General features: G+C 47.8%; 1 protein-coding gene across 1 annotated transcript in view; it reads right to left on the bottom strand.

The window, feature by feature from the left end:
• Positions 1-33: 33 nt before the first annotated feature.
• Positions 34-13063, bottom strand: part of NRG3 (neuregulin 3) — a 145945-nt gene continuing 132915 nt past the window's right edge. Inside the window, exons 5-6 of the mRNA XM_015405720.1 lie at positions 12973-13063; positions 34-538 (exon numbers count right to left, since the gene is read on the bottom strand). The exon at positions 12973-13063 is cut by the window's right edge and continues 80 nt beyond it. Coding sequence (XP_015261206.1) covers positions 34-538; positions 12973-13063 — 596 coding nt within the window. The remainder of the gene's footprint in view (positions 539-12972) is intronic.

The raw sequence follows: 13063 nt of genomic DNA, 5'->3' as shown, positions 1-13063 counted from the left end.
CCCACCCCACCCCTCCCCTCCCCCAGGACAAAGTCACTTAATCAGTGCTGAGTCTCTTTGCGTTTCACTGTTTAAGACAAACTGTGTCTCTCGCTCCAATTTCGCCATGGGACTCATAGGCAGAAAAGCTGTGTTTTCACTGGTGCCGGTCTCCGTGTCGGCACTTGCCAGTTCAAAGTTCTCCGACCTCCTGGCGTCGGTCAGAATCCGGATCTGCTCTTGGACAGTTTCTAATAATATTTGTACTTCCTGTTGCTCTGCAATAAGACAACTTCTGGCAGGGGCACTCACGTAGACCAGGTCAGTGGAATAGGAGTTCTTGCACCACGTGAGGCCTGTTGTGTCTGAAACGTTTTGTGTCTGCATGCAGGCCTCGTCCAAGCCCACAGAGGGGATGATGGGAACGGAACTGGCTCTCGGAGACGGGTAGCCAACCGTGTCCTTTTGGGCCACACTATTAAAATAAGAGCTTGTCTCTCTTGAAGGCAGTTGCATATTTATTGAAGTATTCTGTGGTGTTTTGAATTCAGTAGATAACCTAAGAGAGGGAGGGGGGAAACAGGCAAGAAGTTAGCTTTCCTGGAAGATGCATTGAAACAATTAGGCAAGAAGGCTGATGTGAAAACGTACGGTGAAACATGGGTGTAGAGCATCCCGCCTTGCATTTTGACTGAACCTCTTTTGGCTTCCCCCCAAATTTCTTCCGCTGTTTCACCTCCAAATTGTCCTCACATTTCCCTTAGGTGATAATACCCTGGACAACCAGGATACTGAAGGGGGTGTCTCTTAACACAGTGCATTTTCCCTTCAGTTTTTGTTTCTGAGGCATTTTATGTCAAAAGTGTTGACTGTTCTTGTCATTATTAAGCAGGGCTTTTTTTGTAGGAAAAACCCAGCAGGAACTCATTAGCATAGCAGGCCACACCCAACAGCAGAAACTCATTAGCATAGTAGGCCACACCCTGACAGCACAGCACATTAGCATATTAGGCCGCACCCCCATGTCCCCAGAAGTGTTGTCATCCAGCCACACCCACCTTTTGCTTCTTATTCTGTTTACCTTGTTTGTTGTCAAAACCCAGGGCTTTTCTTGTAGCAGGAACCCTTTGCATGTTACACCCTGAATGTAGCCAATCCTAATGAGTTTCTGCTGTTGGGTGTGCCCTATTATGCTAATGAGTTTCTGCTGGGCGTGGCCAACTCGGGAGCCAGCCGGAACTCCGTTCCTGTGCGTTCCTGCTCAAAAATAGCCCTGTATATTAAGTACGTTTGTGTTCACTGCTATATTCACTGTATCCCCACTGAATCACCAATGCACCTCCCCCCCCCAATGAGTCCATGGCAGTGCCTGTACCTATCACATCCTGGGAAATGTAGTCTTTAGGATGCTTGAGATTACAAAGATTCCTTCCAAGCACCACAGAAGGTATGAGGGAGGGGAAAAGGGGTTCTCACCTCTCAACCATCGGTTGCTTGGAGGAGTGGGGAGAAAAAAGCAAAAAGAACAAACAATATCCATTCATTTGTTCATTTTTCTCCCCACCTGGTTTATTTATTTATTTAAAACCATCTCTATGCTGCCTTTCCACCCAAACTGGGTCCCCGAGGCAGCAGACATCAAACATGAAAACGCCTGAACGTTAAAAACAGCATTTAAAAATAAAGTATATGTGCAGGACTTCAATAAAAAACATATAAACGAACGACACCAAAACCCCGTGAGGAGGCCAATAACAGTTATCGGGGAGTATGCCAAATGCACACAAAAAAAGTCCACACCCGCCGGTGGAAGACAACATTAGAGGGAGACAGACAGAACCCCCTGGGGAGGGAGTTCCAACACTAGATACACACTCTCAAAAGCGGCAGGGTCCTGGACAGGGCATCGAGCCAGGGGGACAGAATCCCAATAGACTACAGCGACACCACCTCCCCACCTTGTCCTCATTGGCTGGCTGGTTAGGAGAGAGGAAAAGGGGAAGAGGAGGGAAAAAAAAGAACCCAAATCAATGAATGGCATTAAAAGAAGGAGATTTACGTCTGGGAGTGTGGGTTGTCAGCCAGCTGCTGCTGGGAGAGGACAGACTGCAGCATCTTTGTAAATGAATGTCATCACGCAACAGTTGACCGGGGGGTGTGTGTGTGTGTCCTGGAGATGCTCTGGGAGAACTAGGGGCTGGGCAAAACTGTAGGAACCACCGGAACCAGTCCTCCTCTCTCCTGAGGGCCTCCCCTATGACAAGAGGCCAGAAACAGCCTCGGGATATGCCATCTAGACAGGGCTCTTTTTGTAGAAAAAGCCCAGCAGGAACTCATTGGCATAATAGGCCCCACCCAGCAGCAGGAACTCATTCGCATATTGGGCCACACCCCTGACAGCACAGCTCATTAGCACATTAGGCCGCACCCCCATGTTACCAGAAGTGTGCTCATCCAGCCACACCCACCTTTTGCTTCTTATTCTGCTTACCTTATTTGTTGTCAAAACCCAGGGCTTTTATTGGAGCAGGGACTCCTTTGCATGTTAGGCCACACACCCCTAATGTAGCCAATCCTAATGAGTTTCTGCTGTTGGGTGTGGCCTATTATGCTAATGAGTTCCTGCTGGGGGTGGCCAACTTGGGAGCCAGCCGGAACTCCGTTCCTGTGCCTTCCTGCCCAAATATAGCCCTGCATCTAGAGCTGTCAACCTCCTGGGACCCGGAGATCTCCTAGAATTAGAATTGATCCCCAGACTATAAAGATCAGTTCCTCTGGGGGGGGGGATGGCTGCTTTGGAGGCTGGACTCCATGCCATTATATCCTGCTGTGCCCATACAACTGTACTGACCTCAAAAGAGGCCAAGAGGAGGGTCTCTAAGGGAGAGAGGGAGCTGGCAAGAGGAGGAGGAATAAGGGGAAGGCGAATGCCCTCCTTTCTTGGCTCTGAGGCCACTGTGGGTCACCTGGGAGGCCCTGGGGTTTGAAGCAATAGAATGGTGGGCCATTGCTCCCCCCCACGTAACAGCTGACTTGTAGGGATTTCATGCAAGCAACAATGTAGAACAGAATGCGGAAGATTGTCTGTGCCCCACCGGCAAGCCTTTTCAGAATGTGGAACATGACGGAAGTGTCCATTATATACTCCAGCAGCTGGAAGCAGAGGGCAGGCTGTCAAGCAATGAGGACTCGGTTCCAACAGATAATTGTTCAAATCACTGACCACTTCTGAGAGGAAGTGGGGGGGGGGAAGGGAAATCACAGAACTCCGGCTTGCTACTAGATCCAAGTCCAGTATCTAGAAGTCAACTTTTAAGGAGGGCATCGGCACATAAAGGGCTTGGGCCAAAAGGAATCCCCATGAGAATTCACATCTCCTCAGCAGTTTGTGAGTCTAAGCCAATCAGGGATTATTACAAAGAAGGTCACAAAAGATCCGTGACTTGAAACATAATTGGGGACGATGGAGTCTAGCATTGTCCAGGAGCTTCCGTTTCATGGATACCAAGGGTCCCCCAACATCTTAGGCAGGCCAGGCTACTGAAGCCCTATCTTTCCCCTCAAGACCGAGCGACAGACTTGATTACGGCCACTCGCTCTACGCAGGCTTACTCTTGAAGCAGATCTGGATATTACAACTGGTGCAGAATGCGGCGGCATGCCTGCTGACACCAATGCCCGCGCGGGCTTACATTAGGCACACGCTCCGCCAACTGCACTGGTTGCCAGTTGAGTACCGGATTCACTTCAAGGTGCTGTTTTTGACCTTAAAAGCCATATATGGCCTGGGACCAATGTATCTAAGGGACCGCGTCTTCCCATATATGCCTCAAAGAGCATTACGCTCTAAAGATCAACACTTCCTGGTGGTCCCTGGCCTGAAGGAGCGCTGGGGGTGGCCAACTTGGGAGCCAGCCGGAACTCCGTTCCTGTGCCTTCCTGCCCAAATATAGCCCTGCATCTAGAGCTGTCAACCTCCTGGGACCCGGAGATCTCCTAGAATTAGAATTGATCCCCAGACTATAAAGATCAGTTCCTCTGGGGGGGGGGATGGCTGCTTTGGAGGCTGGACTCCATGCCATTATATCCTGCTGTGCCCATACAACTGTACTGACCTCAAAAGAGGCCAAGAGGAGGGTCTCTAAGGGAGAGAGGGAGCTGGCAAGAGGAGGAGGAATAAGGGGAAGGCGAATGCCCTCCTTTCTTGGCTCTGAGGCCACTGTGGGTCACCTGGGAGGCCCTGGGGTTTGAAGCAATAGAATGGTGGGCCATTGCTCCCCCCCACGTAACAGCTGACTTGTAGGGATTTCATGCAAGCAACAATGTAGAACAGAATGCGGAAGATTGTCTGTGCCCCACCGGCAAGCCTTTTCAGAATGTGGAACATGACGGAAGTGTCCATTATATACTCCAGCAGCTGGAAGCAGAGGGCAGGCTGTCAAGCAATGAGGACTCGGTTCCAACAGATAATTGTTCAAATCACTGACCACTTCTGAGAGGAAGTGGGGGGGGGGAAGGGAAATCACAGAACCCCGGCTTGCTACTAGATCCAAGTCCAGTATCTAGAAGTCAACTTTTAAGGAGGGCATCGGCACATAAAGGGCTTGGGCCAAAAGGAATCCCCATGAGAATTCACATCTCCTCAGCAGTTTGTGAGTCTAAGCCAATCAGGGATTATTACAAAGAAGGTCACAAAAGATCCGTGACTTGAAACATAATTGGGGACGATGGAGTCTAGCATTGTCCAGGAGCTTCCGTTTCATGGATACCAAGGGTCCCCCAACATCTTAGGCAGGTCAGGCCACTGAAGCCCTATCTTTCCCCTCAAGACCTAGCGACACTGACCTATGCAATGCTCAGTTCCAGACTTGATTATAGCAACTCACTCTACGCAGGCTTACTCTTGACGCAGATCTGGAAATCACAACTGGTGCAGAATGCGGCGGCAGGCCTGCTGACGCCAATGCCTGTGCGGGCTCACATTAGGCACATGCTCCGCCAACTGCACTGGTTGCCAGTTGAGTACCGGATTCGCTTCAAGGTGCTGTTTTTGACCTTTAAAGCCATATATGGCCTGGGACCAACGTATCTAAGGGACCGCCTCTTCCCATATATGCCTCAAAGAGCATTACGCTCTAAAGATCAACACTTCCTGGTGGTCCCTGGTCTGAAGGAGCGGTGGCACAGGGGATTTATCCTCTGGTTAACAGCTGAACTGAACAGGACCGCTGTCAGTTCAAGCCCCACACTGGTGTGAGCTGCCAGTTTTTGTCCCCAGCTCGCCGTCCACCCAGCGGTTCAAAAGCTTCGGCGAGTAGATAAAATGGGTACCACTCCTTAGAGAGGGTTAGCCAATCGGATGGTCTGCGCGTAAGATCTGTAAGACAGAAAAAGAACTACACCGCAAGAAATAGCCTGCAATAGGCCACTCGGCCAGACGGTGGTAGTGGTGCGCTGCGACTGAGACAACGCTGATGACATCAGGCCAGTTGTCAGTGGTCAGTAGATAGATGGGTGACAGTACCCTCAGGGAGGCCATATATGGGTACTCATTGCCTCAACCAAAGGCCTGGTGGAACAGCTCCCTCTTGCAGGCTCCGCAGAATTGAAGACGATCCCGCAAGGCCCTGGTCTCAATAGGGAGCATGTTCCACCAGGCGGGGGCCAGGACAGAGAAAACCCTGGCCCTGGTAGAGGCAAGACAGGCATCCTTAATGATGATGATGATGATGATGATGATGATGATGATGATGATGATGATGATCATCATCATCATCATCATCATCATCATCATCATCATCATCATCATCATTAAGGATGCCTGTCTTGCCTCTACCAGGGCCAGGGTTTTCTCTGTCCTGGCCCCCGCCTGGTGGAACATGCTCCCTATTGAGACCAGGGCCTTGCGGGATCTTCTTCAATTCTGCAGGGCCTGCAAGAGGGAGCTGTTCTGCCAGGCCTCTGGCTGAGGCAATGGGCACCCATCTATGGCCTCCCTGAGGGTACTGCCACCCATCTATCTACTGACCACTGACAACTGGCCTTTAGCTCACTGCACCATCAGGCCAGAACTTTATGGCCCTGGCCCAAACACCAACACCGACATCATTGCCAACCTAACGACCAACAGCCTGGATTTGGGGTAGGAGAACATTTAAAATGTTGAGAGAGTGCCGTCATCTTGCACTATGTTTTGTAATGGTTTTATAGACTGTGATTTTAACTATTTCGTTCTTAGTCTATTGTAGAGTTTCAATGTATCCAACCACTTGCATGTATGTGTATGGCGGGGAGGGCGGGATAAAAATTTAATAAATAAATAAATAAACAAACAAACTGACGCTGTTTCAAGCTGCACCCATTGTTGTAATTGTTATAATGTCTTATCGTGTCTTGAACTGAAATTGTATTTATTATAATGATGTCACCCGCCCTGAGCTTGCTCGCAGGATGGGCAGGATATCAATGCAAACAATAAACAAACAAATAAACAAACATGGTGTCCATAGGCACTATGGTGCCTGTCAGTGCCTTCCCTGGTGCCCACCAAGTGTTTTTAGAAAGATGGGTGGGGCCAGGTTGGTGTCTTGCCCAGCAAGGTTTCTGATTGGTCATTGAAGATTTGACTGGCTGTGAAGATTTTTTTAAAAAACATTGCTTCAGCAGCACCTGCTACCACAGTATGAGGATCTGTGGAACTGCCAAGGCAGCCTTTTCCAAGGCAGCCTTTTACCATCTATGGCTGAGTAGGCAGTTGGTTCCCTTCCTCAAACGCAATGTTCTGGCAATGGTGATCCACGCTATGGCCATCTCAAGATTGGACTACTGCAACGCTCTCTACATGGGGCTGCCCTTGTCTCAAAACCGGAAGCTGCAGCTAGTGCAAAATGCGGGAGCCAGGCCGTTGATGGGTCTCTCCATATGAGATCACATCCAGCCTGTGCTGAAGGCATTGCACTGGCTGCCAATAGCACACCGGATTCATTTCAAGGTGCTGTTTTTGACCTTTAAAGCCCTATATGGTCGGGGGCATGCCTGCCTGAGGGACTGCCTTTCCCAGTATGTCCCCCAGAGAGTGCTGAGGTCAGGGATGCAGAATTGCCTGACTGTCCCTGGTCCGAAGAATGCCAGATTGGCCATCACTAGAGCCAGGGCCTTTTCAGTGGTGGCTTCACTGAAGACATCAGGGCCTTGCGAGACCTTTTACAGTTCCTCAGGGCCTGTAAAACGGAGCTCTTCCACCAAGCTTCCGATTAGGAGCCGCCACTGCAAATTGAGTCATCGGAACTGAACACGCTATGGCCCATGCTATAACGCTGGACACTGCCTTCGGACCACTTTATCGGATGCAACGCTGGAGATTGCCTTCTTTTATTGGTTTTCGTTATTTGTTGGATTTCATATATATAATCTTCAGCCAGTGGTTTTTTGTGCTTTGTTCCTATCCAGATTTGTGAAGACAGCCTGGAAAGAACCAGTGATCGTTCTTTTGCTGGCCATCAAGGCATTAATTGTGCCAGGAAGAAGATAATAGTTTTCGATCATAAACCTCCACATTACAACAGGATGTTGGAAGGCCACTCCGCTCATCAGGCTGATTCGCTCCAATAGCTGGGAATCGGTAAGCACAGGGGAAATGTTTCAAGCTTTAGCCTGTTAGCAGCAGTAATGCATTTGTTCCCCTTTTTTTTAAGGAATAAAAGGAGGAAATTTGACTTATGGTGCTCTGAGAGTTTTCGAAGCACTCAGTTGTCATGTGCTGGTCAGGTCTGGGCAGCGTTGATTTCTTGGGGACTGAAACAGTTCAGAATAAATCCCTCATATCCCTTCTGCTTTTGCCAACCACCACTACCTCCTCCTCTACTAGGACTGAAAATAGATCTTATTTTAGTTAAAGTACAGTCCAGGGGGCTCCGACTTTTTCAAACCTGCACAGTCACCTTTGGAATTCTGTCACAGTGCAGTGGGCACAGCCACAAAATGGCTGCCACAGGAGATGAAGCCAGTCATACAACGGCTGCTGCAGCTTACCTTCAGCCACACAGGGGAGATCCTTCTGCCGTGGCAGCAGCTGCAGCTGAAATGACGTTTTTAAAAATCTGCACAGCCAATCAGATCTGTTGCCGGACCTAAGTCCCACATGGACCTGCCCACTTTCTAAAAACACTTTGGTGGGTATAGTGTTGGTGAGCCCCGTGGGGCCCGCAGGCACAATGCTGAGGATCTCTGACACCAGTCGTGAGACACCAGAAGATGTTCCTGTCTGGCTATTAGACCAGGAAGCTGGTCACCAGAATCCATGTGAATTTCAACCACCGTCTTGTAGTACAACTTCCTAATTAGTAAAGGAAGGTGTTTTATCTATGTGAGAGATTCTGAATTTCTGCCCACAATGGTCACCGGTAATTTGACCAAATGATGATGAAAGACATATGGTTTCCAACCTTTAGTATATTTATGGATGAGTACGTTTAAGGATAAGAAAGTAGAATGTGAAAATTATTGCCCTACCTTTCTAAAAAACAGTTTGCTGATCATATATCTATAACAACTCAGTTCTCTGTATTCTCCTATATCAGTAGGACATTCTTTTTTTGGGGGGGGCGGGGCACACTTTTGGTTAACAGCTGGTCTTATGTTTCCAAAACCAGTACCAATCACCAATGTTCCCTCTTAAGGTGTGCAGTCCCATGAGCAGAAATGTTACCCCTTGAGCAAAAAAGAGCGCTAGCTTTAAAATTGTGAATGGGCCAACATTTCTTTTAAAAAATACAGAAACTATTCAAATATAATCTCTCTTCCCTTAATTATAAGACAGAAAGAAGACAGAGAGACAGAGAAAGACAGAAAACGAGAAAGAAAAAGACAGAGAGGGAGGAAAAAAGACAGAAAGAAAGAGAGGGAAAGAAAGAAAGACAGACAGACAGAAAGGCAGAAAGAGAGAGAGAGAGAGAGAGAGAGAGAGAGAGAGAAAGAGAGAAAAAAGACAAAAAGACAGAGAGAAAGACAAAAAATGGAAAAAGAAAGAAAGAGGATGGAAGACAGAAAGGGACAAAGTCAGAAAGACAGAGGTGGAAAGAAAGGAAATAGATGGGGAGTAAAGGGGGGAAAGTGCAGGTGTAGTGGGTGGCCCACCCTCCCACTTAACCCCCTCCTGCACTAACTATAGAGGGCAGCCACTGCTGGTAGCCCTCCTTCTGGCAGAGTGGAGAGACCTAGGAGCTGCTGCCACCACCACCATCGAAGCCCGAGCAGCCTTTCCACTGACACCACTGTGCTCAGCCATCCTGCAGGTCCGGATGGTGGCAGTAGCAGAGCTGGGCTGGGACTGCACCTGGCCGCCAGTTAGTGAGGAGGATGAAGGTTGGGGAGCTGGGTGAGAATGGAGGAGAGGGAGGTCAGGGAGAGGGGTGCCTTGGGCTGGAGACGTGGCCCAGCCCTCCTCCGTGGCCTCCCGCCACCAGCGCCGTCAGTGAGTGACTCACTGTCTCCTGCAGTCTGGATTAAACTTGACTGCAGGAGAAAATGAGCCCAGGATGTTCTGTGCTGCTGGAGCAATGTGCTCTGCGTGGCACAGGAGCTCCTGGAGTTTGCTTTCTTCTGTAGCCCAGTTTAAACTGGACTGCAGGAGAAAGCAAGCCCAGGTTCTTCTCTGCTGCTGGATCAACATGATCCACGCAGCACAGGAGCTCCTAGGGATCACTTTCTCTTGCAGCCCAGTTTAAACCGGACTGCAGGATAAAGTGAGTCCAGGATCTTCTCTGCCACTGGAGCAACATGCTCTGTGCGACACAGGAGCTCCTAGGGCTTGCTCCTTCCTGCAGCCCAGTTTAAGTTTAAACCTCCTTCCCTTCTCCCTGGAGTCATTCTACAGCTGTAAACCCCCTTCCCTTCTCTGGAGTTGCATCACAGCTGTAGCCCGACTCAGGGAAGGGATGGAAGGAGTTTAGAGTTTAAACCCCCTTTCCTTTCTAGCTGGAGTCACACCACAGCTGTGGCAGGACTCTGGGAAGGGAGGGAGGGAGGGGTTTACAGTTTAACACCCCCACCCCCCCGTCTCTGGAGTTGACACAGCTGCAGCCCTACTTGGGGAGTGGGGGGAGAGGATTTAAACTTTAAATGCCCTTCCCTTCTCTCAGTGGTTATGCTGCAGCTGTGCCCCAAGTCCAGGAGGAGATTTAAGTTTAAAACCCCTTCCCTTCTGTCTGGAGTCATGCTGCAGCTACAGCACATCTTCAGGAAGGGAGGGAGGGGGTTTAAAGTTTCAACTTCCTTCCCTTCTCTCAATCACTTCTTAAAGTTTAAACCCCCTCCAGGAGCCAGGTCACAGCTATTGCCCAACTACAAGAAGAGAGACAGGGGGTTTCAAGTTTAAACCCCTTCCCTTCTCTCCGGAGTCATGCTGCAGCTGTGGTGGGACTCTGGGAATGGAGGGAGGGGGTTAAAGTTTAAACCCTCCTACTTTCTCTCTGGAGTCACGCCATAGCTGTGGCCCAACTCCAGGAGGGGTTTAAACTTTAAACACCTTCACTCTGGAGGACCGAATAAAAGCCAAATAATGTCGGCTTTTATTCTAGCAGGACTACTTCGGTAGCTGAATACAGATCTCTGGTCTGTATTCAGCTGAATAAATATTTTTATTCAGTGTTTTTCAGGTATTTATTCAGCTCAGTAGATACGGAGCGCACACCCCTACTGTGCACCTTAGGAGCTTTCCTAGTATGAAGTTACAATAATATTAGCATTAAGGTTAAGGTAGTAGTTATACATTGTGACAATCGGCACAGCAACTTTTCTGAAGTGTTGAAATGTGTCTGTGATCTCACACAATAATCCCTGTTTTGCTAGACAGAGCTTGCTACTGGTGGAATGATGTGTCATATAACTGCTGTGCTCCAGGCATGCTAGACCATACATGTTGAGAAATGGAGTTGGGCACTTGCAAGAATTCTGATGGGGTTAGGGCTACAAGTCATCATTCACCCTATGTTTGACCCTGACTCTCTCCTTCATAATTACCATCGCATGCTTGAGCTAACTCAGCTGCCAAAATGTTAAGACAGGGTCTCAGTTTGGCTACAACCCTTTTAAACTGCTATTGATTCAGTTTTTAAAATAATCTTCAACTAGGCGTAGGAAGGCCCAGCTTCAAATCTTTTAAATGAGAGCCAGGAGAGAACATCAGGGGAAGAATAAGGGGGAAAAGGAGAAGGACAAAAAGCTTAACCCTCCAAAAAAATCAAATTAAGAACCTGAAAGGTTAAATGGATACAAATTAGGGGGCCCAATGTTCAAATCAATAACTGTACTAGATAAATATCACAAATTATCAAAAATGCATGCATTTATTACAAATTAGTTTAAAAACAACTCTAGGCCCAAATATAGTCTAAATTAAAATTACAGACCAAACAATGTGCACAATGGGGACCTTATGCGACCCTAAAACAGACATGTTTCGGCCTACTGACCTTCTTCTGGGGTCAAGCATAGGTGTTAAACATAGGCTCAACTATTGCAAAACTAATATTAATCCATTTAGGACCAAGTGAAAACTGTGTTCTGATAAATATCAGTGACACAAGGCAAAGGTGTAGTATATAAGTCTCATTTGGTAATGCCTTACATCCAAGTCAGGTACATATAACCAGTTGTTACACTGGCTCCATATTTGCTTTTGGAAATGAATTTGCTGAACCAAAATAGGAGGGTACACAACTGAAATGCCATTTTGGTTATTTTTCTAAGGACTCCAAACTCTAACAGCATAAAATGATATCGTAAACGGAACCCACTAAGGGCATGTAATTTTTTACCTATTTAAGTTTAACGGAGAGTTCAAGGTTCTGCCCCTGCCCTTTAAAGCCTTCTGTGGTCTGGGACCAGCATACCTCCAGGACTGTCTCTCTCGATACTTCCCCAGAAGAGCATTATGCTCCACAGATCAAGATCTACAGGCGATCCCTGGCCCCAAAGATGCCCACCTAGCCTCAACCAGAGCCTTCTTGACTCTGGCACTGGCCTGGTGGAACACTCTCCCAGGGCTGTAAATACTTACACCAGGCCTATGGTTGAGGAAGCAAAGACTTACCAATTGGCCTCCCCTTCCTGCACTGCTCGTATATTCAGCTACAGGCAAATCATACTGCCATCCATCTGTCCATCAGTACCAACTGTTTTTGCGGTTCCAGGTCTTATTCCAGATGGAGGGATGCCATTGGTTATTAATACTGCTATTTATAGATGTTATTTATGATTATTAGTACTGACTTTATTGTTGTAATGATTTTAACTGTTAATATATTTATGGAAATTAGATGTTAATGTATTTATATGGATGGAAATTAGATGTATATATTGTCTTGTAACCCTCCCTGGGCAGGGGAGGGTGGGACAGAATCAATCAATAAAAATTGTATCCAAACTTTCCCCTGTGTTTGCAAGAAAAGTCTGTAGTCCCAATCCAAATGAGCATAGATGCAGTCAGGGCAATGCATATGGAGACCTTTTCAAAAATCAGTATGCACCTTCATCAGTTGGTCTGGCGAGAAGGGGAACTAAATCCAATTCTTCTCCATTAGTGATCTATGTTATTGCAAACATCTGGAGAAGGTTCCATGCATAATGGATCCAGCTGCTCATCTGGAAACATACATATAGACTGTCTGCTTCTGTACACATATAGACCCTAGCTGAAGCAGACAACTCATATTTGTAAGTGGCGGAGGTCACCCTGTACTGTTTTCTAGGCAATTCATGAACCGAAGCAGTTTGCCATTGCCCGCCTCTGCATAGCAACCCTGGGCTTTCTTGGCGGTCTACCATCAAAGCACTAACCAGGGCTGACCCTGCTTACCTTTCAAGATCAGACAAGATCAGGCTAGCCTGTAAGCACCTGAGAACAAAGTGCAGTTCATCCACTTTTTCATGTTTTATTTTTGATGGAACTTTAAAGACAGCATTTATTGGCTTCTGTTGCAACTGTTCACCTACCCTTGGCAAGGTATCATGTCCTGATCTGTAATTCTAGACTCTTCTAGCTGTTGGTATGCTGGTCCTGTGATTCCATTGAACCTGCCCCGAG

The sequence above is a fragment of the Gekko japonicus genome, unplaced genomic scaffold (genome assembly GCF_001447785.1).
Source record: "Gekko japonicus isolate JY-2015 unplaced genomic scaffold, Gekko_japonicus_V1.1 scaffold1458, whole genome shotgun sequence".
NCBI lineage: Eukaryota > Metazoa > Chordata > Lepidosauria > Squamata > Gekkonidae > Gekko > Gekko japonicus.
The sequence above is the reverse complement of the archived record's forward strand: the minus strand, read 5'-3'. Positions and strand labels throughout refer to the sequence as shown.